Source organism: Cnephaeus nilssonii (genome assembly GCF_951640355.1).
Source record: "Cnephaeus nilssonii genome assembly, chromosome: 20".
NCBI classification, from domain to species: Eukaryota; Metazoa; Chordata; class Mammalia; order Chiroptera; family Vespertilionidae; genus Cnephaeus; species Cnephaeus nilssonii.
The window spans coordinates 5,689,905-5,712,320 of record NC_137091.1 but is presented as its reverse complement, the minus strand read 5'-3'; the positions used below and the strand labels follow the sequence as shown (position 1 = coordinate 5,712,320).

The following is a 22,416-nucleotide window of genomic DNA, read 5'->3' as shown; positions in this document are numbered from 1 at the left end:
TTGGGGAGGAAGCTGAGGCCTGGCCAGATGTGGAGGCTGCTCACCTCCTGCATGGACAGGAGAGGGAAGGCCCAGGCCTGGACGTCCCGCGTCCTTGGGAGCCCGAGGGGGGTCTGTTTCTGGAGAGGGGAGGCTGCCTGCCTGGGACTGTTTGTGGTCCATGGGGAGGGCTCACTTGAGAAGTCCAGGAGGTGGGGGTGGCAATAGCTGCTCAACCTGTCTCTGAACTTCAAACCTGGGCTTCCTTTGGAGCTAATCAGAGGGGCCAGGGAGAGGGAGTCAGTTAAACTCTATGTGTGCATGCATGAGTGCATGGACATGCATGTGTGTGAACACATGTGCACACACATGAGTGTGTGGGTGTGTATGAGTAGATATGTATGTGGACATGCACGTGTGTGAGAGTATGTGTGCACGCACGTGCAGGTGCGTATGTGTCAGCATGTGCATGTGTACATGCAGGTGTGTGTGCATGCATTTGTTGGTGTGCATGTGTGTGCACGTGTGGGCATGCATGTATGTGTGTGCAGGTGTGTGCATGCCTGTCTGTAGATGTGCGTGTGTGAGTGCACGTGTGTGCGGGGTGAGTGCTGTGCCGCCTGAAGCAGTTCCTCAGAGAGCAGAGCGGGCACTTGGCAGGTATCAGACGGACATGTCACAACTGAGGGAAGAGCGGCTTTGAGCTCAGCGTGGGCTGCCAGAGCGGCGGGAGGAGCTGGCTTTGCGCCGCAGAGGCTGGGGGCAGGGCGCGGTGCCTGGCCACGCTTTCTCTAGCGACCTGGGGCCAGTGCCCCCCGTCTGGGGGGCTGAGCCTGTCCGCATGCCCCGCCGGCCGGGCAGGGCGTGGAACAGGGTGGTCTGGCCTCTCTGCTGGTTCTCATGGAACCTTGTGGATCTTCAAGGCCCTTTCCGGACGCTCTTTCCCAGTCGGCCGTCCTTCCTAGAACTCTGTGTTCAGCGGCCCCTGTGCTTTCCGCCAGCGCCAGAGCTCGCCACGCCCGGCTCAGTGTCCCCTGGTCAGACCCCTCGGGTGTGGGAGAGGGTGTGACGTCACTGTATTAGGAATCCTTACAAAGAGGAGCAGCTACCACCGCTCGTTGGACTGTTCTGGGTGCCAGCCAGTCTCCACACTCATCTCCAGTCCGCCCAAAGCAGACCTGAGACAAGGGTCTGGGGGTGATCCCAGGGAGCAGGGAAGGAAGGGAGCCAATGAAGGTTAAGGGGTGGCTCACAGCTAGGGCAGCGGAGGCTCAGTCCCACGGGTGCCCTCAGATTTGTCCTCTGGAGGGACATGGAGGCTGGGGTACCCTCCACCACTCGCCCCCCACCCTGATGCAGTCTCTGGCTTTTCCTTCCGGCTGCCCTCGACACAGAAGCTAGGGGCTGGAGGTGGGCGGTCGGGACCTGTCCCCCACAGCTACGATGAGCACCGAGGGCGGGGGGGGGAGGGCGGGCCAGCAACTGCTCCAACACGGACGGCTATGAGGGCGGCACCGCCGTTTTCCATAACTTACACAGGGGAAACTGAGGCGCAGGGGAGACATGCCCAGGTGGAGGGCACGCAGCTGTGGAGGGCCACACGGAAGGACCTTTAGTTCTTTGTGCCCACCCTTCCCCTGCCTTCCGGTCAGGTGGCCACCCTGGGAGCCGCAACACAGCTTCCCAAGTGACAGTGCCGTCTGTGTGTGCGTGCAAGCAGGTGCAGGTGTGTGTGAATGTGAATATTTGCACACATGTGCAGGCGTGCACAGGCTGCACATGTGTATAGGTGTGCATGAGTATAGGTGCATAGGTGCAAGCACATATGAGCGCATGCAGACCTGTACGTGTGTGTGCACACGTGTGGGTATGCATGTGCGTGTGTGTGTAGGCATATGTGAAGGGTAACTTCTAGCCCTCGGTCCACGCTCAGTCTCCCCAAGGCCACAGAGCCCCCTCTCAGACCCTGCCCCGGTGTTCCCTTAGCCTGTGAGGACCCAGAGCCGTCTGGCACCCTGCGGGCATCTCTCCTCAGGCCAAACTCCCGCCCGGCCTGGCCGCTCTCCCTGGCCAGTCGCATCTTGGTCATTACTCTGCAGTTGGGGGGAGGGGCAGCCCTGTGGCCTGGCGCCAGGTGTTCCAGCTGCCGGGTGACAGCGCACCGTGTGCTGTCTGTCTGTCAGGAGCTGCAGTGTGACGTGTCCGTGGAGGAGGACAGCCGGCAGGAGTGGACCTTCACCCTGTATGACTTTGACAACAATGGGAAGGTCACCCGTGAGGTGAGTGTGCCCGCCTGACCTCTGGCTGGGGGCCGTGCCCTGGGGCACAGGGCACTGGTCCTGTGCCAGGCGACTCTGCCCACCCCCTCTGCTAAGGCAGGGCCTGTCCCTCCCGGTGAACTGAAACAGGAGGTGCAGGGAGCGGGTGTGGTGGGAACGAGGCTAGGCAGGTGCTGAGCCCCGAGGCTGCTGGGAGGAGGCTTGTCCCAAACAGGCAGCCTCCACAATGCTGGTCTCGCCCCCAGAGGCTCTGGCCCCGCCCCACAGAGGGTTCGGTAAAATTAAATCAGGCAAGAAGAGTGGAAGTAGATGAATGGGACTCCATCACAACGTAAACGTGGCGCATCCAAGGGCCTGCAGGGCGCGGGGCAGCCGGCGGAACGGCAGGAAACATTTGCAAATCATGTCTGTGACACGGGAACAGCCAGAGTACTGTGTATAGAGAACGCCTAAAATTCAACGTAAAAAACGAAGTAATCCTATCAAAAATGGGCAAAGGACTTGAATAGACATTTCTCCAAAGCACATGCACCGATGGCCAACCCGCACATGAACAGATGCTCAACGTCACTGATGATCAGGGAAGTGCAAGTCGAAGCCGCCCTGAGATCCCACCTCACAGCACCAGGATGGCTGCTCTGAAGACAACAGAAATCAGCACGTGCCGCCCGCCGGCGGGGCTCAGTGGTTGCGCGTCAACCTATGAACCAGGAGATCTCGGTTCGATTCCCGGTCAGGGCACGTGCCTGGGTTTCGGGCTCAATCCCCAGTGGGGGGCGTGCAGGAGGCAGCTGATCCATGATTCTCTCTCATCGTGAATGTTTCTCTCTCTCTCCCTTTCCTTTCCTCTCTGAAATCAATAAAAAAAAAATATTTTTTTTTTTAATAAAAGAGAGAAAATAAAATAAGTGTTGTCAGGGAAGTGGCAAACTTGGAACCCTGGGCACTGTTGCTGGGGATGTCAAACGGCGCAGCTGCTGAGAGAAGCAGCATGAGGGTCCTCAAAACATGATACACAGAACCCCATGTGATCTAGCCCCCCACTTCTCGGTATGTGTCCCCCGACATAGAAAAGAAGGGTCCTGAAGAGATGCCTGCACATCCATGTTCATAGCCCCGTTATCCACAACAGCCCCAACGTGGACACCAGCCAAGTGCCCGTCGGCAGAGCAGTGGATAAACCCACCGTGGTCTGCACCCGCCGTGGAATGTTACTCAGCCTTGAAAAGGGGGAGCTCCTGGGCCGGCTGTCTGCAGAGTGCTGAGCCTCGAGGGCATGGTGCTGAGGGCAATGGCCAGTCACGGACGGACAGATGCTGTGTGATGCTGCTCAGAAGAGTTGCCTAGAGGGGTCAGACACTAGACGACGTAGAATGCCGGTTGCAGGGGTAGGGGGAAGAGGGGAGTGGGGAATTGGAGAAAAAAATTAGTTGCCAGTATCAGAGGTTCTGGAGATTCAACAGGAGACTGGGTCTGGCTTCTCGGAGATGCCTCTCAGCCTGCATGGCCCTAGGGCGGCCCCCCCGCCGTGGGTGGGGCCTGTGCGCCCCTGCCTGGCCAGGGCAGTGCTTGCAGGTGGGGTGAAGGGACAGTCAGGTCTGTCTGTGTCCAGGCAGGGCCTCTGGGCGGGTGATTGCCCACCTGAGGCCGTGGCCCGGAGAGCGCACATCCCTGCTTCGGACATGCTGTGGCTAAGGCCGCGCGCGGTTTCTGCTTCCCTCCCGCCCCCAGGACATCACCAGCCTGCTGCACACCATCTACGAGGTGGTCGACTCCTCCGTCAACCACTCCCCGACGTCCAGCAAGACGCTGCGGGTGAAGCTCACCGTGGCCCCCGACGGGAGCCAGGGCAAGAAGAGCATCCTTCTCAACCACCCCGGTGAGGGGCGGCCCGGGCGCGGGCACTGGGAGCTACCCTGCGGGCAGGTGGGGTTAGGATAGGGAAAGGATTCCAGGCCGAAGGCCCGAGGGAGCACAGCACGGCTGGGCACGTGTGTGGCCGGCAGCCAGGGCAGAGGCTGTGTCGTGATGGGGTGGGAGGAGCTGAGCAGGATGGGTCGGGTCACTGTGAGACCCCTCTGTCTGGTCCTGGCTCTGAGAAGCCTGGCCACCAAGCCGTTGGGCAGCTGCTGGGGCCAGCAGCTTGGAAAACCTGGGCGGGACCCGGAGGCCGTCGGGAGCAGGATCGAGCTGCTCATCAGGCTGTTTCTTGGGCGGGACTCAGACCTGCAGAGCATCAGGCCCAGAGCAGAGACCAAGCCCGCGGAGGAGCTGCGCAGCTGGGACAAGAAGCAGCGAGCCCCGCTCAGGTACAGCGGGCAGGGGCGGGGGCCGGGCAGCCCAGGGCACCTGAGCACGGTTAAGCGCCAGCTGTGTACCTGCGTCTGAGAGGTCCCGAGCAGGGGGTTTCCGTCTGCGCTCTCTTCAGGGGCAGCGATTTCAGACGACAGGCTCACAAAGTTTGATTTTTAAAAATAACCGAGTCTTGCCCGGCCGGCGTGGCTCAGGGGTTGAGCATCCACCTAGGAACCAGGAGGTCACTGGTTGATTCCCCATCAGGGCACGTGCCCGGGTGGTGGGCTCCATCCCCAGTGTGGGGCATGCAGGAGGCAGCAGATCCATGATTTTCTCTCTCATCATTGATGTTTCTCTCTCTCCCTCTCCCTTCCTCTCTGAAACCAATAAAAATTAAAAAAATAAAAATAAAAAAATAACTGAGTATAGGTCTACATTGCTTTATCCAAAAGCTTTAGGCCAGAGAGGGTTGGCATTTGGCGTTTGCTGGTTTGCAAAGGTGCTCAAGTGTATTCCTTACGTGTTATTTTTGGGGTCTGGGCGGCACCTCGGGGTTCTGCACGTGGGTGATTCTGCGGGCAGATGTACGAGTACCCACACCGAGTGGCATAAAGACCGTCGCTGCCCTCTCCTCGATTAGGGCAGGCGGGGCTGCCCGTGGGGTAGGGAAAACGCTTGCAGGCACTGGGGCTTCGGGGCTGCATGAGGGCCTCCATTGCGGCGGCCGGTCCCTTTCTCCTGGTTCGGTGCCTCCCAGAGGGAAGGAAGAGGTGGGAGGAAAAGGGGGCTGCTTAGAAAGCAGGGGGCACACGGTGCAGTAAAGCGGCAGGGCCGTCGGAGGCGGGAGGCACGTTGATTCCTAAGTGAAGGTAGAAGGAAAGTTCTGGACTCTGAGACGCAGCAGCACAGGGAACAGAGAGAAGGGGGACGCAGGGGGCTCAGTGTGATGTGGGCAGGGGCTGACGATCACAGGTCCCAGGGCTGGCTGCAGGTGGGGGGCTCTGCTGGGGGGAGGGGGGCAGGGAGGGGGTACGTGCAGATCACGGAGGCCCTGCAAGGGGAGGGGACCCCCCTGGGGGAGGAAGGTGGCCTCCGCAGCGCCTCTCGCCCCGCCCTTCCATGCACACACAGGGAAGGCCCCCTCCGGGCCCTGGGCTCTGGGGCAGGTGCCAGCCTCGAGTCCACCGGCTGGGGGTCTTCTGCTGCCCACACCCCCCGGGGAGCCAGGCGGGAGCTGGGCCACCTATCTGGGGTCTGCGCAGGCACACGTGGCTTGAAGCCTGGCTTTGGGGCATCCTTAAGTGTCGACCAGTAACCCCTGACCCCTGCTTTGGGCCTGTTCCTCCAGGGAGGCCAGGCAGGGATCTGTCTCCATGGACCTCTTCCTCCCTCACACCGTCCCCAGGACCCAGAGGGAGGTCAGCAAAGGGTCCAGGAGGATTGGTCCTGTGGCTTCCCAGGAGGCTGTGCCCTGCCGCCCTCCCCAGCGCCCCGGGCCAGCACCCGCCGCTCACTTGCCTTCCTGTGACAGGTTCCAGGGGGACAGCCGCCTGGAGCAGCCCGGCTGCTACCACCCTTGCGTGGATGAGAACATTGAGAGGAGAAACCACTACTTAGACCTCGCTGGGATAGAGAACTACACGTCCCAGTTCGGGCCTGGTAAGGCGGCTGAGGGGGGGCGTGGCCAGGCCGAGGGTGCGTCAGGCGGGTAGTGGTCACCGTCCCCCCTGGGCTGGGGGAAGGCAGAGCTTGGATGGGACAGGTTTAAGATGTTATTGGAGGCAATGACATTAAAAACGTTAAAAGAAGTAAAGTAATGCCCGGCTGGTGTGGCTCGGTGGCTGAGCATTGACTCATGAACCAAGAGGTCGCTGGTTCGGTTCCCGGTCAGGGCACATGCCTAGGTTGTGGGTTCGATCCCCAATTGTGCAGGAGGCAGCCCATCCATGCTTCTCTCTCATTGATGTTTCTATCTCTCTCTCCCTCTCCCTTCCTCTCGCTCTAAAAATCAATAAAAATATATTAAAAAAAGTAATGACACATGCACGAAGTGAACCAAATCAGGGAGTATCTGAGAGCTTATAGCACAAGGAAGACCAGTCGTCCCACACCCACCCTGCCCTCCTGCCCTGCGCCCTCTCCGCCCAGGGAGGACCCCACTTCCCTAAGCTTTGTCTGTATCAGCTCTGCTGTCCCAGCTCTCACTGAGACCAATGAGAACGGAGCTCAGGAACTTCACCCCGCCCCTCCCTGCCCCCTCCATGCTGGTTTTCTGGGGTTACCTTGGAAGTTGAGGAACATGCCTGCAGGTCTCCTTCATGCCCACGACCCCACTTGGGCACGCTCTCCGCCTCCCTCTCTTTCGCAGCTCTCTCTAGGGAGGGGGATTCTGTTTAACGACCCCACACAGACACAGTTCTTCCCACCAGGCAGATGGCAGGGTGCCACTGCAGAGCGCCGTCCCCGAGGCCAGGAGGAGGCGGGGACGCGGGGACTCTGATAAAGAACAGCCGGCCTTCCTCAGACTCGGCGAACCAGGGTGGAGGTAACTTGTGGGGCACAGTGCAGCGCCGCGCGCAGTAGGTGCTCATGAGGTATCTGTTGCATTGGCTCCTAGGCTCCCCGTCCGTGGCCCAGAAGTCAGAACTGCCCCCCCGCACCTCCAACCCCACGCGGTCTCGCTCCCACGAGCCAGAAGCCATCCACGGCCCCCACCGGAAGCCCCAAGGCGCAGACCCGGGCTCCTCCCACGGCCTGGACACCCCGTTCGCCAAGGTCCCGGAGGTCCAGCAGCGGCTCCGGGGCGCCCAGGACGGGAGCAAGCACTTTGTAAGGTCCCCCAAGGCCCAGGGCAAGAACGTGGGCGTGGGCCACGTGGCCAGGGGGGCAAGAAGCAAACCCCCTCCGGGACCCGCTGTCCCCGCGGTGTCCCCGTCCGCCCACCTGGCCGCCAGCCCGGGCCTCCTCCCCACCCTTGCACCCCTCGGGCACAGGAAGCACAGGCACCGGGCCAAGGAGGGCCAGCAGGGGTGCCGGGCTCTGCAGGCCCCGCTGGCCGGCGGCTCGGTCCTGGGCCGGGACCACGTGCGGGAGCTGCCCGCGCCGGCCGCGGTGGCGCATGACGGCCAGGCCGGCCAGGCGGTCCAGAGACACGAGCACCACCACCACCACGAGCACCACCACCATTACCACCACTTCTACCAGACATAGGCCCGGCCGCCACCACGTGAAGGACCCCCCCTCGCCCCCAGGCATTCTTATTCTATTAATTATTGTTATTATGACGACTATTGTTATTAATAATTATTGTTACTCCACTAATATTCAGCTAGCCTCCGTGTAGACGACATATGGACACACAGAACTAACCCTTATTTATATGCCGTGGGGACTGCGTCGCTCACCCACGAAGGGACTGCGGGCTGGGAAGCGGCCTGAAGACGCCGGAGGCTCCCTCGGGTTCCCAGCTGTGGTTTCTCGCAGGCCCACGCCCTTCCCAGCCCCCTGCCCCCCTCCCCCGGAGCCCCTGGGCCAGAGCCCTGCGGCGCCCCCATCGCTCCCAGGAGAGAGAGCACCGTTTCTGGGCCCGGCTCCCAGAGGCCCTCGAAGTCTCCGAGAAGATACACAGCTGCTACCTCCTAGTTTATTCCGATTTTCTTCTGCCCTTGCCTGACGGTCACGCGCTCCAAGGATCTCGGCGGACAGCGGCCTCCGCGCCGCCTTCCCGGCTGTTGTGTGTGTCCCGACCCAGAGGCCTTCGCTGTCCTTTCTGTGGGATCGTTCCCGTGGGATCACGCCTCGCCCGCGGGGAACGCGGCCGTCGTCTTCGCCGGGCACAACCCGAAGAGACGCGTCTCCGCTCCCTCCTCCTCCTCCTCCTCCTCCTCCTCCTCCTCCTCCTCCTCCTCCTCCTCCTCCTCCTCGCTTCTTTAGAAAGATACGCTCACAGTTAAAGACTGCCCTGAAACCAGACTTCTCGCTCTGGAAACCTCCGAGAGGGAACCGGCCACCTCAGCCACCGTGGCTTCCCCCGGCCGGGCAGCGGGGTGTCGCCGGTTGAGGGAAGATGCGGGAACCTTGAGGTCTACCCTCGGCAAACATCCAGGCGGCCCGACGCGGTTCCCTGCCGGCTCTCTGTATCTATAGCTAGACGCCGCCTGTCCATTTCGATGTATCTTTCTATAAATATACACTCTCAGGTACCTCCCCCGTGTGCCCGAGTTCCTGCTTCACTTCTCCAGACCCCTCCGAGCCCAGACGTGGCCCTGCGTGCCTCCTGCTGGGGCCCCATCGGATGCGAACAGCCGCTCGTCTGTCCTCAGGGGTCCCTTCTGTGGTTTGGGGTCTGACAGGTTTGGACAAGCCTGCTGGGGTGCAGGAGCAGCCAGGCGGGGCAGTGGCCAGAGCTGGCCCCGGGAGCATGCTCCGCAGGGCCGGCTTTTGTCTGATGGGGGCCTGGAGGGGCCGGAAAAGGACTGCTCTCAAGCCATCGGGACACACATGGCGCTCGTTGACGAGAGTGTAATAAAGGAGAGAGCCACCCAGTGCGGGCAAAGCTGGCAAGAGTGCAGGATCCAGGCCAGCACTGGGGGTCACTCCCAGCCCTGCAGCGGGTGGAGAAGGGTGGCCCCTGAACGAGCCGTGAGCGCCGCCGCCAGCCTGTGGGGACCCTGTAGGGACCCGCCACCCTGGCCTCCCTCTCCTGCCCGCCCTGCGTCCTGTTGTGCTGAAGCCATGGGGAGCTGGAGGGCGGGGGAGCTGCTGATGGGGGTTCCCCTGCAGGCGGGCAGGGGTCCTTCCAGGGCGGAGAAGAGAGTGGAGAGTGAGCCCAGCTGCCCGCCCGTCTGATGCTTGGTTGCCCAGCTGCCACCCCTTTTCCAGCCTCTGGTTTGGGTTCAATGTGGTCGGTAAGGAGTTCTTTTTGAAAATACTGGGCTTAGTTGTTGTCACCAAATTACTGGGTTAGTGACCCCTGTGCCTGGGAATGGATTAATACAGTTTATCCTCAGGACAACCCTCGGAGGCAGCCAGTGGAAGCTCGGGGAGCTGGAGCTCAGAGAGGTTGAGTAACTCACCTGAGATCACACAGCAGAGCTGGGGTTCTAGTCTTCCCTGAGGTCCCTTAACCACAGCATCTGGGCTTCTGACCGTCGGTATCCAACACAAACTAATGGGAATGTAACCAAAGCAGGGAAGGCAGGGAGGGAGGAGGGAGGAGAGAGACCCCCCCACCGGCATGTTTTGTCACCGTGTGGGGGCTGCCAGCTCTCTGGGCCTCACAACCAAGTGGGAAAGGATCTTATACTAGGGACTAGGTGAAGCCAAGGAGAATATTCTGATTGGCTGGGCTCAGAGCTGGTACCCATCCCTGGACCAATCACCGTAGCCCACTGGGGTCACATGGCCAACCTGTGGCAAGGGGCGGGGTCTGCGCCAGGAAGGAGAGGAAGGATGCTGAGCAGACAGGAGCTCCTGGTGCCCCAGGCCCAGAAATGCAACCATGGCAATGAACCAGGAACAGGGTCCGCGCAGGGAGCCTCCTGTGGCCTGGTGGCTGTGGAGCGGCTCCTCGGCCTCTCAGAGGAGGTCCCACGCTGCCCTCCCCAGCCCCACGGCTGTCAGGAGTCACTGGGATGTATTTTAAAAATCACTCTGAGAAATGGTGGTGTGCGCAGATAAAAGACTGAACGGGCCCAAAAGGTGTGCGTGAAAAGGGCTTGCGGGCACGTTCCAGGGCCGCTGCGTGTGGCCTGGTGGCTGGCAGCACAGGCCCCTGGGCCAGCCCGCCTGGATTCAAATCTTCTCTTAGTGCTCCACGTGGGACTCTGTGCCTCTCAAGCCTCAGTTTCCCTTTCGGGAAAGGGGATCAGACTTCCCCACAGAGTTGTGAGGATTCACTGAGCGAAAACTGGCTGACCCTCGGGAGCACGCACAAGTGTTCGCTGCCGCTATGGACAAGAATAAACGCATTTACATACGATAGCTCCCATGTAAAGTTTATTAACTTCTTAACAAGACGTTGTTTTTGTGTTTTTCAGAGCTGTGTTAGGTTTGTAACAAAATTGAGAGGAAGGGACAGAGTCCTGATCTCCCCCCTCCCCCCACTCACGCAGTTTCCCCCACTGTCACCATCTCTCACCGGGGAGGGACATTTTAAAAATATATATTCTTATTGATCTCAGAGAAGAAGGGAGAAGGAGAGAGATAGAAACATCAACGATTGGCTGCCTCCCGCATGCCCCCCCCCCTGGGGATTGAGCCTGCAACCCGGGCATGCGCCCTTGACCAGAATCGAACCCTTCAGTCCACAGGCCGATGCTCTACCCACTGAGCCAAACTGGCTAGGGCCAGAGTGGCACATTTTTTTTTTTTACCAAGAATGAACCTACATCGACACATAATCACCCAAATCCACAGTTTGCCTCGGGGCTCACTGGCGGCGTTTGTTGTAAATCCCATGGGTAGTGACATGTATCCATCGTTATAGTATCACACAGAATATTTCCACTAAATACTCTCTGCTTATTCTTCTCTCCCTTACCCCCACTTTTGTTCTTTTTAAAAGTATTTCTAACACAATTTTGTAACAGAAAACATTGTGTCACAGCGACTCTGACCTCCCCCAGGCTTTACAAAAGGAGGCCTTTTGCAATGTTTACTTCAGATCTATTTTTAAGGAAGAAAACATGGCAGTCACGGCCTCATCCCCCTGCCGGGCCCACGCCTTTATTTTCACCCGAGCGGGAGCGTGGTGTGCGTGCTCGGCTGGTCTCTGTGGCCTCATGGCGTGGGCGACCCGGCTCCGTGGGCCCGGCCGCTCGGGCCTCTTCTCTCCAACAGCTGCTCGGCTCCGGGCGGCGGCCCCACCCCTCCCTGCAGGCATGTGGGGCTCACCCTGGCCGGCAGGCCCCGGGCGTGGCTTGCCTTCGTGCCCACCAGCAGGAGCCCCGACCACAGAGTTCAAGAGCACGTGACTTCCATTCGGATGCTGTCGTTGATGACCCCTCGAAGAAGCTGCACCTCGGGATTAGAAGTGGAAGGAAGAGGAGAGAGAGGAATGGAGGGGGGACGACAGGAGTCAACAGTGCTCCTTGGGGAGGCTCTGAGCACATTTTCCTGCAGGCTGGGGTCGGGGGCTTTGTCTTGTATGCAAATCGACCCCCGACACCCCCCCCCCCCATTCTAGAGCCTGGGCCTGGCCCCCAGCTCTGAGCACCAGCTCGGGGCCCTGAGCCGTTGTCGGGGAGACTGGACTCCTGCCTTACCCACAAGCACTCGCTGGTGCCCGGATGCCCCGTTTCCGCTGACCTCCACGGGCACCGAGGTGGCCTGGGGTGTTCAGGTGAGGCTTGCGGCTGCCATGGCCCCCTCCCATCTCCTGGGGGCCTGGGGGTGCACTCGCCCCCAGCCATGCCAATTACACGTTTTGGCAAAGGGAACAGCAGGGAGCAGTTTCTTTAGCCCCCCCCTTCTCCGTGTTTAGGTGTCAGATGTTTACAGGCTGAGGGAGGCTGCCTGCACCCCAAGGGCCATTTCTGCCAGGCGCCGGCACGCATAACCCGCTCCTGAGGGACCTGCTAGTGCTCAGGAATGAAAGGGACCCCGAGATGTTCCTCAGGGGCGGGGACCCCTCCCCCGCATCAAAGGAACGGCTGCGTCCACCCAGCAGCTGTCTGGGGACCGCAGGCCCCGGGAGAGCCTGGCCCCGGTCAGCCCAGCACCGTCCTCCCGCTCCTCTTTGTCCCCGAGGCTCATGGGCTCAGTCCGCGTCACCCCTCCCCCCGACGTGCGTGGCTGTGTGACAGTCTGTACGGACGAACGTGGGGCCACAGGCTCACCGCCTCCTCAGTGTGGTGCCCGGGGCCCCGCCCCCGTCACTACGGTGTCGTCCCTTCCCACAGTCATGCCGCGTTTGGGGCTCTGATCTGGCTGTTGGGGTCTCGCCACCTTCTCCCAAACCAGCAGACGGCTGCACCTGACCCTCTTCTCAGGGCCCACGCCCTCGAATCCTGGTTCACGTATTGCCCGGCAAACGCCTTTCTACACCCGCGTTTGCCTTCAGCGTGAGATGGGGCGGGGGTGAGACCCACCCCCTAGCAGCAGAAGGGACCCCGGGGACACGGCAGAGGCTGGCCGAGGCTCCCCGTCACAGCCGACTGGCGGGCCATGGACGCCCTCGCCTCCCCACGCCCTCCCCACAACGTGGAAGAATCCCGGTGTATTCAGTGCCCGAGCTTGGCGGAGACGAGAGGGTCCCTACCTGGGTCTGAGACACAAACAGGACTTGGGCACAGCCCAGCCTGGGGGTAGGGGAGGGGGCGGGGGAGGGTGGGGAGGTCCTCGGGGTGCTTCGGAAGCGCTGGGCAGGCAGGCGGTGCCTGGGCCTCATCCTCGCTGCCTAGGGCGCCAACCTGCTGGTCGGAGGCGTGGTCCAGGCATCAAGATGTTTCAGGTTCGAAGGTGACTTCCTGGGCAGCCAGGCCGAGACCCCGACATGTGACTGAACATCCGTATGGACCCGGGGTTCCCACCCTTCTTTGGGCCACGTCCCACCTAAGCATCTCTAACACCCTGATGCTCCCCCCACCCGACATAGAATTCTTATTATTCACAAAGTGAACTAGTCACGTGGAGGAAGCCTAAAAGGCCACGAACTTGGTCTAAACAAGCTTCCCAAGAACATGGCATCCGTGAAAGAAATAAAAGAACGAAAGGACAGTTGACGTACCGAGGAAGAAATCACTAAGAAATTGTTAAAATAATAATAATATGAAGTGACAGGAACAAATAGCAAAGTTTCACAACACATACTAGAGACCTGAAATGCATGACTATTGATAGACTGTATAGGAGGCCCCTGGAACCATAAGACATGAAAAAAATCACTGTTCATATCTCATTCTCCAATGGCCCCCCTTAAACATCAAACTGCCCCCCTGTGGGGCGTGTACCCCACGTTGGGAGCCACTGGCATAGACTGTAACACACAGCCACGCACCAGTCATGTTTCATATAAAAGTTTGACAAAGCAACACGGCCTGGCCAACTTTTAATCTTGCTAAATGAGAAGAGAAAACAAAGAGAAAGACGGCCTCTTACTGTGCAAAGAGGAAAGGAAACCCACGGGGGCCCGGGGTCGGCGTCAGAGCAGGAGCCCTCACTGTGCGCTCTCTTCCTCCGCCTCGGACGCCGGGAACAGGCGCCGGGCGCAGGGTGCAGGCCGGTGAACTGTTACTCCTCGCATCTGAGAGACGGGAGAACTGAGGCGGGGGCGGGTGGGGTGGCGGAGAAGGAATGGACACTCTCACCCGGAGCTGAGCCCAGACCAGCTCTCAGGCCCCTCTTGCAGGCCGTGGCCTCAGCTGCCCCCAGGAGTGGCTCAAAACTCCCGCTGCTCGGCGCTTGAGGACCAAGGACCGTGAACGGGCCCTGAGTACTGGTTGGGGGTTCCGAGGAATCTGTGACCAGTCAGGGGTGCCTGTGTGTATGTGTTGGGGCCTCTGATGGTTTGGTGAGCATCTGTTTCCGCCCAAAGTCATCGCGGCCATCAAGACGGCTGGGTCAGCCGCAGCCTCAGCACAGACAGGTGCTTGAGGGATAAACACCTGCCCAGCGAGGCCCCGAGCCAGGCCGGCACGGGACTGCTTTCGGCAGAGCCCCGCGGACGGGACTCATGGAGACGGCGGCATCGGGACAGACAGGAAGCCAGGGACGCCCGGGGCCCTGGAGGAGAAGGGACGTGCCCTGGGACTCGGCCCGCCCGCCCGTGGTCTCCCAGCGCAGGCCGGGTTCCGGGTGGCTCTGAGTGGCCCAGTGCCCTGGCCAGACCCCTTCCAGATGGAGAGGGCCCCCGGCCCTCTTAACCGGAGTCACCTGACCCCATTTCCTCGGGCTCTGTCCTGGAAAGGCAGCATCTGATTGTGATTTGGCTCGGGAATTCCTGGCCAGAATATTCTAGAGTGGTTCATGTGACCCCTTTTCCCTCCCTCCCTCCCTCCCCTCCCCCCTCCTTCCCTCCCTCCTTCTCCTCCTCCCTCCCCTGTCCTTCCCTCCCTCCCTCTCCTCCTCCCTCCCTCTCCTCCTTCTTCCCCCTCCCTCCCTCACTCCCCTCCCTCCCTCCCTCCTCCCTCCCTCATTCCCTCCCTCCCTCCTTCCCTCCCTCACTCCCCCCTCCTTCCCTCCCTCCCTCCCTCCTCCCTCCCTAAGGGTTTGAGCATCTCATTCAAATCCATGCTTCGCCCTTTAGTTCCCGAAAGTGAGTCCCTGGAGTCTGACCACTCCCTGGAGACAGGGAGCTTCCCAAATGGAGTTTGCTCGAGGCCTGGGAAGAGCAGGGTGACCCAAACCTGGTACCCGCTGCCCAGAGAGGTCCTGCTCGGACCCGCTGGCCTTCCCCTGGCCCACACCTGTCCCAAGCTCATCTCCAGACCCCTCTGTCCCCCCGTACTTTCAGGTATTTACTGATCAACTACTATGTGTCAGGAGCCCTGCTCGGCACTAAATGAAACAGGCACCCTCCCTGCCTTCACAGAGCTTTCAGCCCAGTGGGGGCGGGGGGGGGGGAAGGAGGGGGAGAGCTGTCACACAAACATTACATTGTTACCAACTGTGATCACTTCTGGGGATGAGGAGGAACTAGCCAGGTGAAAAGCGAGAGGAAGCAGCTGGTGCAAAGGGCCTGAGGTGGGCGGTGGGTGGGCCATCGGGCTGAGTGCAGACAGCAAGGCTCTGGTGAGCAGAGCCTGGGGGGCCGCAGGGGCGAGTTTGCACATCACTCTGGGGGCAACATCAAGAAGGTGGAGGGTCAACAGGGCGGGCGGGACAGCACGTGACCCTCTGGCCACTTAGTGGAGAAGGGGTCAGCAGCCCGACGAGCGGGCGCCCCGTGGTGCCTGTTGGGTAGAAGTTGCTGATGACATTCCCACCCATAAAACTGCTCGGGGTCCCGGGGAGCAGGAATACCTTCCCCGCTGCTGAATAACGTTCTTCTTGAGTGGGGTAAGGGGCGGAAGTGAAGTTGGAAGGAGCGAGGGGACAAAGGCAGAGAGGACGAGGCCTCGATTTGCTGCCCGAGTCGGAAATGCCAGGAGAGGAGAAGGAGGCAGGCATGATATTGACTTAAACGCGGGGGACTGAAAGGCCCTGTGTTCCCACGTGGAGCTCTGCTGCCCACAGACAGCCCGGGCCTTTGAAGTCGGGCGGCCCGGTGGGGAGCGGGCTTCCGTGGAGACAAGATGCTCAGGGGCGGGGGCGGGGCGGCGGCCGGGCAGCAGGAGGCTGCTCCAGCCCAGAGAAAGGCAAATCCAATGATAATGTACATCTGTTTCAGGGAGTTTATAAGCTTTGAACATTTTTTATGGGCAGATAAGTGGGTCCTTTTCTTACCATAACTTAGAACTTCAAAGCTGAGTGTGTGGATAATGCAAATTGCTGAAATACGAGATTTTCCCTAACAAAGAGTTTCCAAAAGAGACGAGGCAGGAACAGGGAGAAGGGGAGAGACAAAGGAGGCTAATTGATGCCACGTCTTTTATGTGCAGACACAGCCGCACGGACATCGATTTTTATGAAATAAGAAACGGACAGGCCGGGAGGAGGAGGCCAGGAGGCAGGAGTGGGGGCTGGGACCGGGGCCCCGAAGGTCAGGCCAGGCTGTGGGTCAGCCCTGGGGACACGGTCCCCTCCTTCTGGGAGCCCTCGCCCTTAAAGGGGAAGACAAGAGGAATGGACACAAGGGACACTTCTGAGCCAACCAAGGCCCTGTCAGCCCGGGGCCCGGTCCATCCGAGTGAGGCCCTAGGGGCTTAGGGGCTGGGGGGAGCCAGGAGGCCTGGGGACTCAGGAAACCTCCTGCAGGCATGATCCTGGTAGGCGGGGGCATGCTAGGCGGTGAGACAGCTGGGTCAGGTGCCCTGCGTTCTGCCTCTGCTGCCTGCTCACCAGCGCTGAGCTTTCCTTGCCGCCCCCACTCCCCCCACCAGCAAGTAGCCTGTGAGCCCCTGGAGGGCAGGGACTCAGGCAACACTCGATATGTGCCTGCTGGTGCATGACTGAATGAATGAATTACTCAATGAATGAATGATTGAATGATGAACAATTGAATGAATGAATGATTCAATGAATGAATGATTGAATGACTGAATGAATGGTTGAATGAATTAATGATGTGACGAATGAATGAATGATTGCATGAATGAATAATTGAATCATGAACAATTGAATGAATGAATGTTCAATTAATGAATGAATGAATGGTTGAATGAATTAATGATGGGGTGAATGAATGAATGAACGGCATGGAGGGTCAACCAGCTCTGTCTTTTCCCCATTTTCGTGTCTGCAGCGGAAGATTCAGACGGGAAGGGGAGGGAGGGTGTGTTTGTACCTTGCGTCCTGTGGTTGCTCCCAATACCCCTCTGCGCCACGCGGTGAGTCTAAGCCAGTTTGTGTCTTCAGCCTCCAGTTTGGTTTTAATATTCACAAGCTAACCAAATGCGAGATTTTGAGCTTGTAAGGTTTTCTGGGCACCCCAAATGCCAGGCTTTATTCTTACAGGTTCTTTTCCCCCCCTCCCTTCCCCTTCCCTCCTCTTCTTCCTCTTCCTTGCCTTCAACTGATTCAGAGAGGTCGGAGGTATTCTCTAGGAATAGTTTTGGCTCGGCTAAGCCAGTGGCCTCCCGCTGTCCTCCCCACAGTCCCTCTCGGTTCTTCCCAACAACCCGCTCGCTCAACCCCCCCCCCCCCCAAACAAACTCTAGAGACAGTGGAGAGCTCAGGACCGAGGGCTCTGGGACAGAGGACAATCGTCATTGTTACCACCTTCCATGGACGATGGTCCCTACACCCAGCGGGCGGTTCCCTCTCTGGACCCCGTGGCCGTGCTCCAGGATGGCGAGCACAGCCCCCGCCCACACCCCCTGCCCCCCTCTGGGCCGGGCGGCTGGCTGCCCCCGCTCTCCCTCTCCCTCTCCTCCCGGTGTGGAAACTGCCCCCACGGTGTGTTTCTATGGATTTTTGAGGGAGAGGAAGGGAGAGAGCTGCCAGGGGCTCACAGAGTGCAGGTGGGCGGGAGTCCCGAGCCGGGGAGAGAGCGCCTCTCCCTGCTCTGGGCCCTCTGAGAGGCTCCCTGGACGCCATGTTCCCTTAGGCCCGTGGTCGGCAAACTCATCTGTCAGCAGAGCCAAATATCAACAGGACAACGATTGACATTTCTTTTGAGAGCCACATTTTGTAAACTTTAAACTTCTTCTAACGCCACTTCTTCAAAATAGACTCGCCCAGGCCGTGGTATTTTGTGGAAGAGCCACACCCAAGGGGCCAAAGAGCCGCATGTGGCTCTCGAGCCACAGTTTGCTGACCACGGCCTTAGGCAAAGCACCGCCCATCCAGTCCTCAGGGCAGCTTGATGGGTCGGTGTTCTATGGCGTCCATTTCACAGACGAGGATGGCAAGGCTGGGGGCTGATGCAATTCTCCCCTCCTCTCGCCCTCCCTTCCCTGAGCACCTCCTGATCACCCAGGGCTGCGGGGGCGGGGGGGCATCTCACTCGCTCCCCTCCCTCTGGTGGAAGGAGGTCACACGGCCAAGCCCAAAGGCGATGAGGAAGGAGTGCACCTCGTGCTCAGGGTGCGAGGAGAGTGACCATCCGCAGGACAACAGTGCCTCCGCACGCGCGCTCTCAGGGCGACGCCCAGTCCGGACAAGTTCGACTCCGAGTCTGCGTCCCGGCCTCGCCCTCCGCCCTGCCACCTTGAGGACAGCATTCCCCTCCCTGGGTCTCGGGGTCCTTCCTCATCCAGGCACCGGGGCCAAGGACACGGGACGTCGCTGGGTGGTGGGACTGGAGGGCAGTCCCCAGGGCTGCTGGCAGGGACCCCAAAGATGCTGACCCAGTCTCCCCGCCCCCCCCCCCCACACACACTGATCAGACCCAGTCCCATCGGACCGGGCCCTGCCGGACCTGCTTCTGTGGACGGCAGGGGGCCCAGCCTGGCCTCCACCACACCCCCGGCCCTTGCCCCTCAGACACCCTGTGGAACGCTCTGGAGGCCCCAGGAGGCTTCCTGTCTCATGGGCGGGGTGGGGGGAGGCATGGCCAGGGGACAGGCAGGCCTTCCCAGGAGCAGGCAGCCCCCTGTCACGGGGTGGGTGGCTTTGGATGCAGGGATTAGGGAAGAATACAATTTCCCGATGACACAGAAGAGGCGATTAAGCAAATGAAGGCTCGTTTGGCTGGTTGGAAACGATAATTCATAGGCATCCATTGTATATTTAGAAGTTGTGCGGGGCGTGGGCGCGGGGCCACCGTCAAACACAGTGACACTCCTGCCTGGTGCGGGGCCGGAGGGTCCTCAGCGCCCGGACGACAGAGCGGAGCGTGGCAGGGCTGCCGGGAGGAGGAAAGGTGTCCTCGCTGTGTGCTTCCCTCCCGACACCCCCCCCCCCCCCCGGAGACGATGCTTGTTGGTGGCACTTTCATCTCCGCACCTAGCATGTGGCTCCGCTGATTGAACCCCTCCTGGTTCCAATCAGCACCTGGCCATCAGGTTCCCCTGAGGCAGAGGTGGCCTCGCGGTCCTGCGGGAAACTGCGACCACAGCTCCGTCTGCAGCGCGGCCGTGGGGAGGGGGGGGGAGGGGCTTGGAGCTGACCTGGCCACACCCTGGGAATGGCCTTCTGGAAGGACCTGAGCCGCGGTGCTGGGATGCCGCGGGGCTGTTGTCTTCAGGGGATCGAGGCCAGGCCTGCTGACCTTGGCTGTGGCTGGGAGGTGGGCTCTCAGACCCCCTTCTTCTTTACAATTTTTAAAAAATGAATTTTTATTGATTTCAGAGAGGAAGAGAGAGGGAGAGAGAGAGAAACATCAATGAGGAGAGAGAATCATGGACCGGCTGCCTCCTGCATGCCCCCCCCACTGGGGATCGAGCCTGCCACCCGGGCATGGGCCCTGACCGGGAATCGAACCCTGACCTCCTGGTTCATAGGCAGACGCTCAACCAGGGAGCCACGCCGGCTGGGCTCAGACCCGCTCCTTCTTACAGAGGGCGGAAGAGATTGAGGAAAACCCTGAGGAGCACCCAGGCAGGAAGGAGAGGGAGAGAGGGGATGATGGAGTCAGGCTGACGTGTTGGGATGCTGGCTGCCCTGGCCGCGAGGCTGCACCAGCCTGAGACCCACATTTCTCGTTGTTACTGGGTGACTTGTTAGTCTCTTATTATCCCCATCGCACAGACGGGAACACCGAGGCTCACTCGAGGCTGGAGAGCTGACTGAACTGAGCGGGCAAGTCGGAAAGGATGTGCTGCTGCAACAGGGGGGTGCAGGCATGAGGCCTGAGCCCTGCGCGGAGGGGTGCTCCATCCTCCAGCCCCCGCCGCCATGCGCCCCTAAGGACTGGGGCCCTGTCTGTCCTGTTCGCGGTGCCCGGATCTCAGTCGTCCTCGGTAGGTGTTCAGTGAGGGAAGGGTGATCCCATGGCGGGTGGCGAGTGGACAACAGCTGGGGGTGCCCAGCAGGTGGACAGCAGAGATTTCTTTTGGTCACCAACTCTCCATGCCCCCCCAACGTGACGGGCCATGGGGCTGGTCCTGGCCAATGGGCTGCATGTGTCAGTGAGGGGGCGGCTGGTCCTGGCCAATGGGCTGCATGTGTCAGTGAGGGGGCGGCTGGTCCTGGCCAATGGGCTGTGTGGGGCAGTGACTGGGCAGAGGGATTCAGGAGCCTGAGCATCTCCCTCCAGCTTCGTCTGCCCCTGAAGCCAGGAGGACAGTCGGTGTCTGAGCATCAGCCCCCTCCCCCCAGCTGCAGGGGCAGGGGGTTGGGGGCGGGGGGGGGCGCTCAGCATGTGTCAGGGTGAGGCGGGCGAGGAGAGTGCGAGTGTCAGCTGTCCCGTCCCCGCTGCCTCAGTCCCTGAGCCTGTAAAATGGGGCTGCAAGTTCAAGGAGGGGGACATCGGCCTCAGGAGCCGCCGGTGTGAGGACTCGGACCCCTTCCTCTGGACTGTCTCTCGAGTGGAGAGCTACCCACGCAGGGACCACCCGGGGGTGTGGCCACCCCAAGACCTCTCCATGCGGCATCCCGCTTGACCAGCCTCAGCTCCCCTGTCCAGACTGTGCCTCCTCACAGAGACGACCCCAGTGCTGGTGTGTGACGAGCCTGCAGGGGCTGGACATGTCCTGGAAACGTGGGAATGGAGGAAGTCGTACCGGCCAGTGAACACACGTTCTGATGATGATAAGCGATCACCACACGGCCATGTTTTGTCCTGATGAGAGGAAAACCTCAACTCAGCATGTTAAGCCAGAAAAGGGAGTTTATTGCAGCCACCTTCAGGTACAGTTTGATCCAGGAGCTCCAGGTCATCGACTCAGCGTCTGTCCCTTTCGCCTCCATTTTGGGTCTATTCCCTCAGTCCCTCTCGGGCAGGCTCCTGGCCGCCACAGTTGGCGCCCCAGGATTGCTTCTCGGTGGTTCTGATGGGCTCAGGCCCACCCTGCAGCCAATCGCTGGGGCCGGGAGAGTCCCAGACGCCACTCTGCCAGGTCTGAGTCCCACACGCAGCCCATGCCTGGGGCTGGAGTCAGCACCCCCCGAACCAGAGGAGGGTGGAGGAAGGGTGGTCACCCTAAAGCGAAACTGGGGCGCTCTGCCCAGAAGAAGGGGAAGTGCATGCTGGGAGGCATGGTGGCTCCTGGCGCCACAGGATCAGCCTGCCAGCCCAGCCCCCTCCTCCACCCCTGCCTGCAGCCTCTACCCTCATCTCCGCACCCTCCCGCCCAGATCCTAAAGGCCCCCGCCCAGGATGCCTGGGGTCCTCCCCGCTCCAGGAGCAGGGATGGGGGCGCAGCCACACTCTCATTAGTCGCTCTGACGTCTCTTGTCGCCCATCAGGGAACAAGCAAGGCTTTTGATCACAGCATGAGGAGAGCGAGTTTAAAACCCAGCCTGTGAAGACGGGCCAGCGCCAGGCCGGGAAGCCGTCCGCAGCCGCGTTCAAAGCAGAAACCTGGTTTCCAGGCTCCGGGTCCGCCTGCAGCTTGGGTTTTAAATGGGCCAAGGAGCCCGAGGTTGGGGAGCGTCCCCAAGGGGCTTTGGGGAGGGGAGGGGGCTCCTGGGGGGACGTTGGCAGCCCAGACCTTGAGTCTCAGGAATCGGGGCTGTTGAAGCTGAATGGCCAGCAGGTCCTGTGGCCTTGCCTCCTGCCCCGGCCTCACCCCTCCCACCCCACAATCTCCCCTTCTGCCGGAGCGCGGGTGGGGTCCGCACAGGGTGCTGTCGAACAAGCAGCAGCCCCTTGCTGAGTGCCTTCCATCCGCCGGCAGCAGGACCGGCTGCGGATATAATTCACGGGGGGGGGGGGGGGGGATAAAAATGTGGGGAAGATGTTCTGAAAGCATCGCGGATTCCACAGAGCATGAACCCTTCGGGGCGCGGGTCCTGTACAGCCAGAGGCCAACCGCCCACGACCCCAGCCTGCCAGCCACGCTTCTAGCCCAGTGCTCGGCAAACTCATCAGTCAGCAGAGCCAGATATCAACAGTACAACGATTGACATTTCTTTTGAGAGCCAAATTTTTTAAACTTAAACTTCTTCTAACGCCACTTCTTCAAAATAGACTCGCCCAGGCCGTGGTATTTTGTGGAAGAGCCACACTCAAGGGGCCAAGAGCCGCAGTTTGCCGACCACGGTTCTAGGCGGTTCTGAGGACTAAGGGGGCTGGGCAGGGGCGGGGAGTGGGCAGGCCAGGAGGTTGGATTTGCCAATAAGAGTGAGCTAGTGGCCCAGCCCGTGGCTCAGTGGGTGAGTGACGACCTATGACCCAGGAGGTCAGGGTTCGATTCCCAGTCAGGGCACAGGCCCAGGT

The 22,416-nt window shown here is 60.5% G+C and overlaps 1 protein-coding gene across 2 annotated transcripts in view; it reads left to right on the top strand.

Annotated features, from left to right (window-relative positions):
- Positions 1 to 8,839, top strand: part of NKD1 (NKD inhibitor of WNT signaling pathway 1) — a 67,798-nt gene extending 58,959 nt beyond the window's left edge. For both annotated transcript variants that reach the window (XM_079799346.1, XM_079799345.1), the window contains 5 exons: positions 2,163 to 2,258; positions 3,990 to 4,137; positions 4,483 to 4,567; positions 6,085 to 6,212; positions 7,171 to 8,839. In XM_079799346.1, coding sequence (XP_079655472.1) covers positions 2,163 to 2,258; positions 3,990 to 4,137; positions 4,483 to 4,567; positions 6,085 to 6,212; positions 7,171 to 7,763 — 1,050 coding nt within the window. In that variant the 3' untranslated portion in view covers positions 7,764 to 8,839. The remainder of the gene's footprint in view (positions 1 to 2,162; positions 2,259 to 3,989; positions 4,138 to 4,482; positions 4,568 to 6,084; positions 6,213 to 7,170) is intronic.
- Positions 8,840 to 22,416: the final 13,577 nt, after the last annotated feature.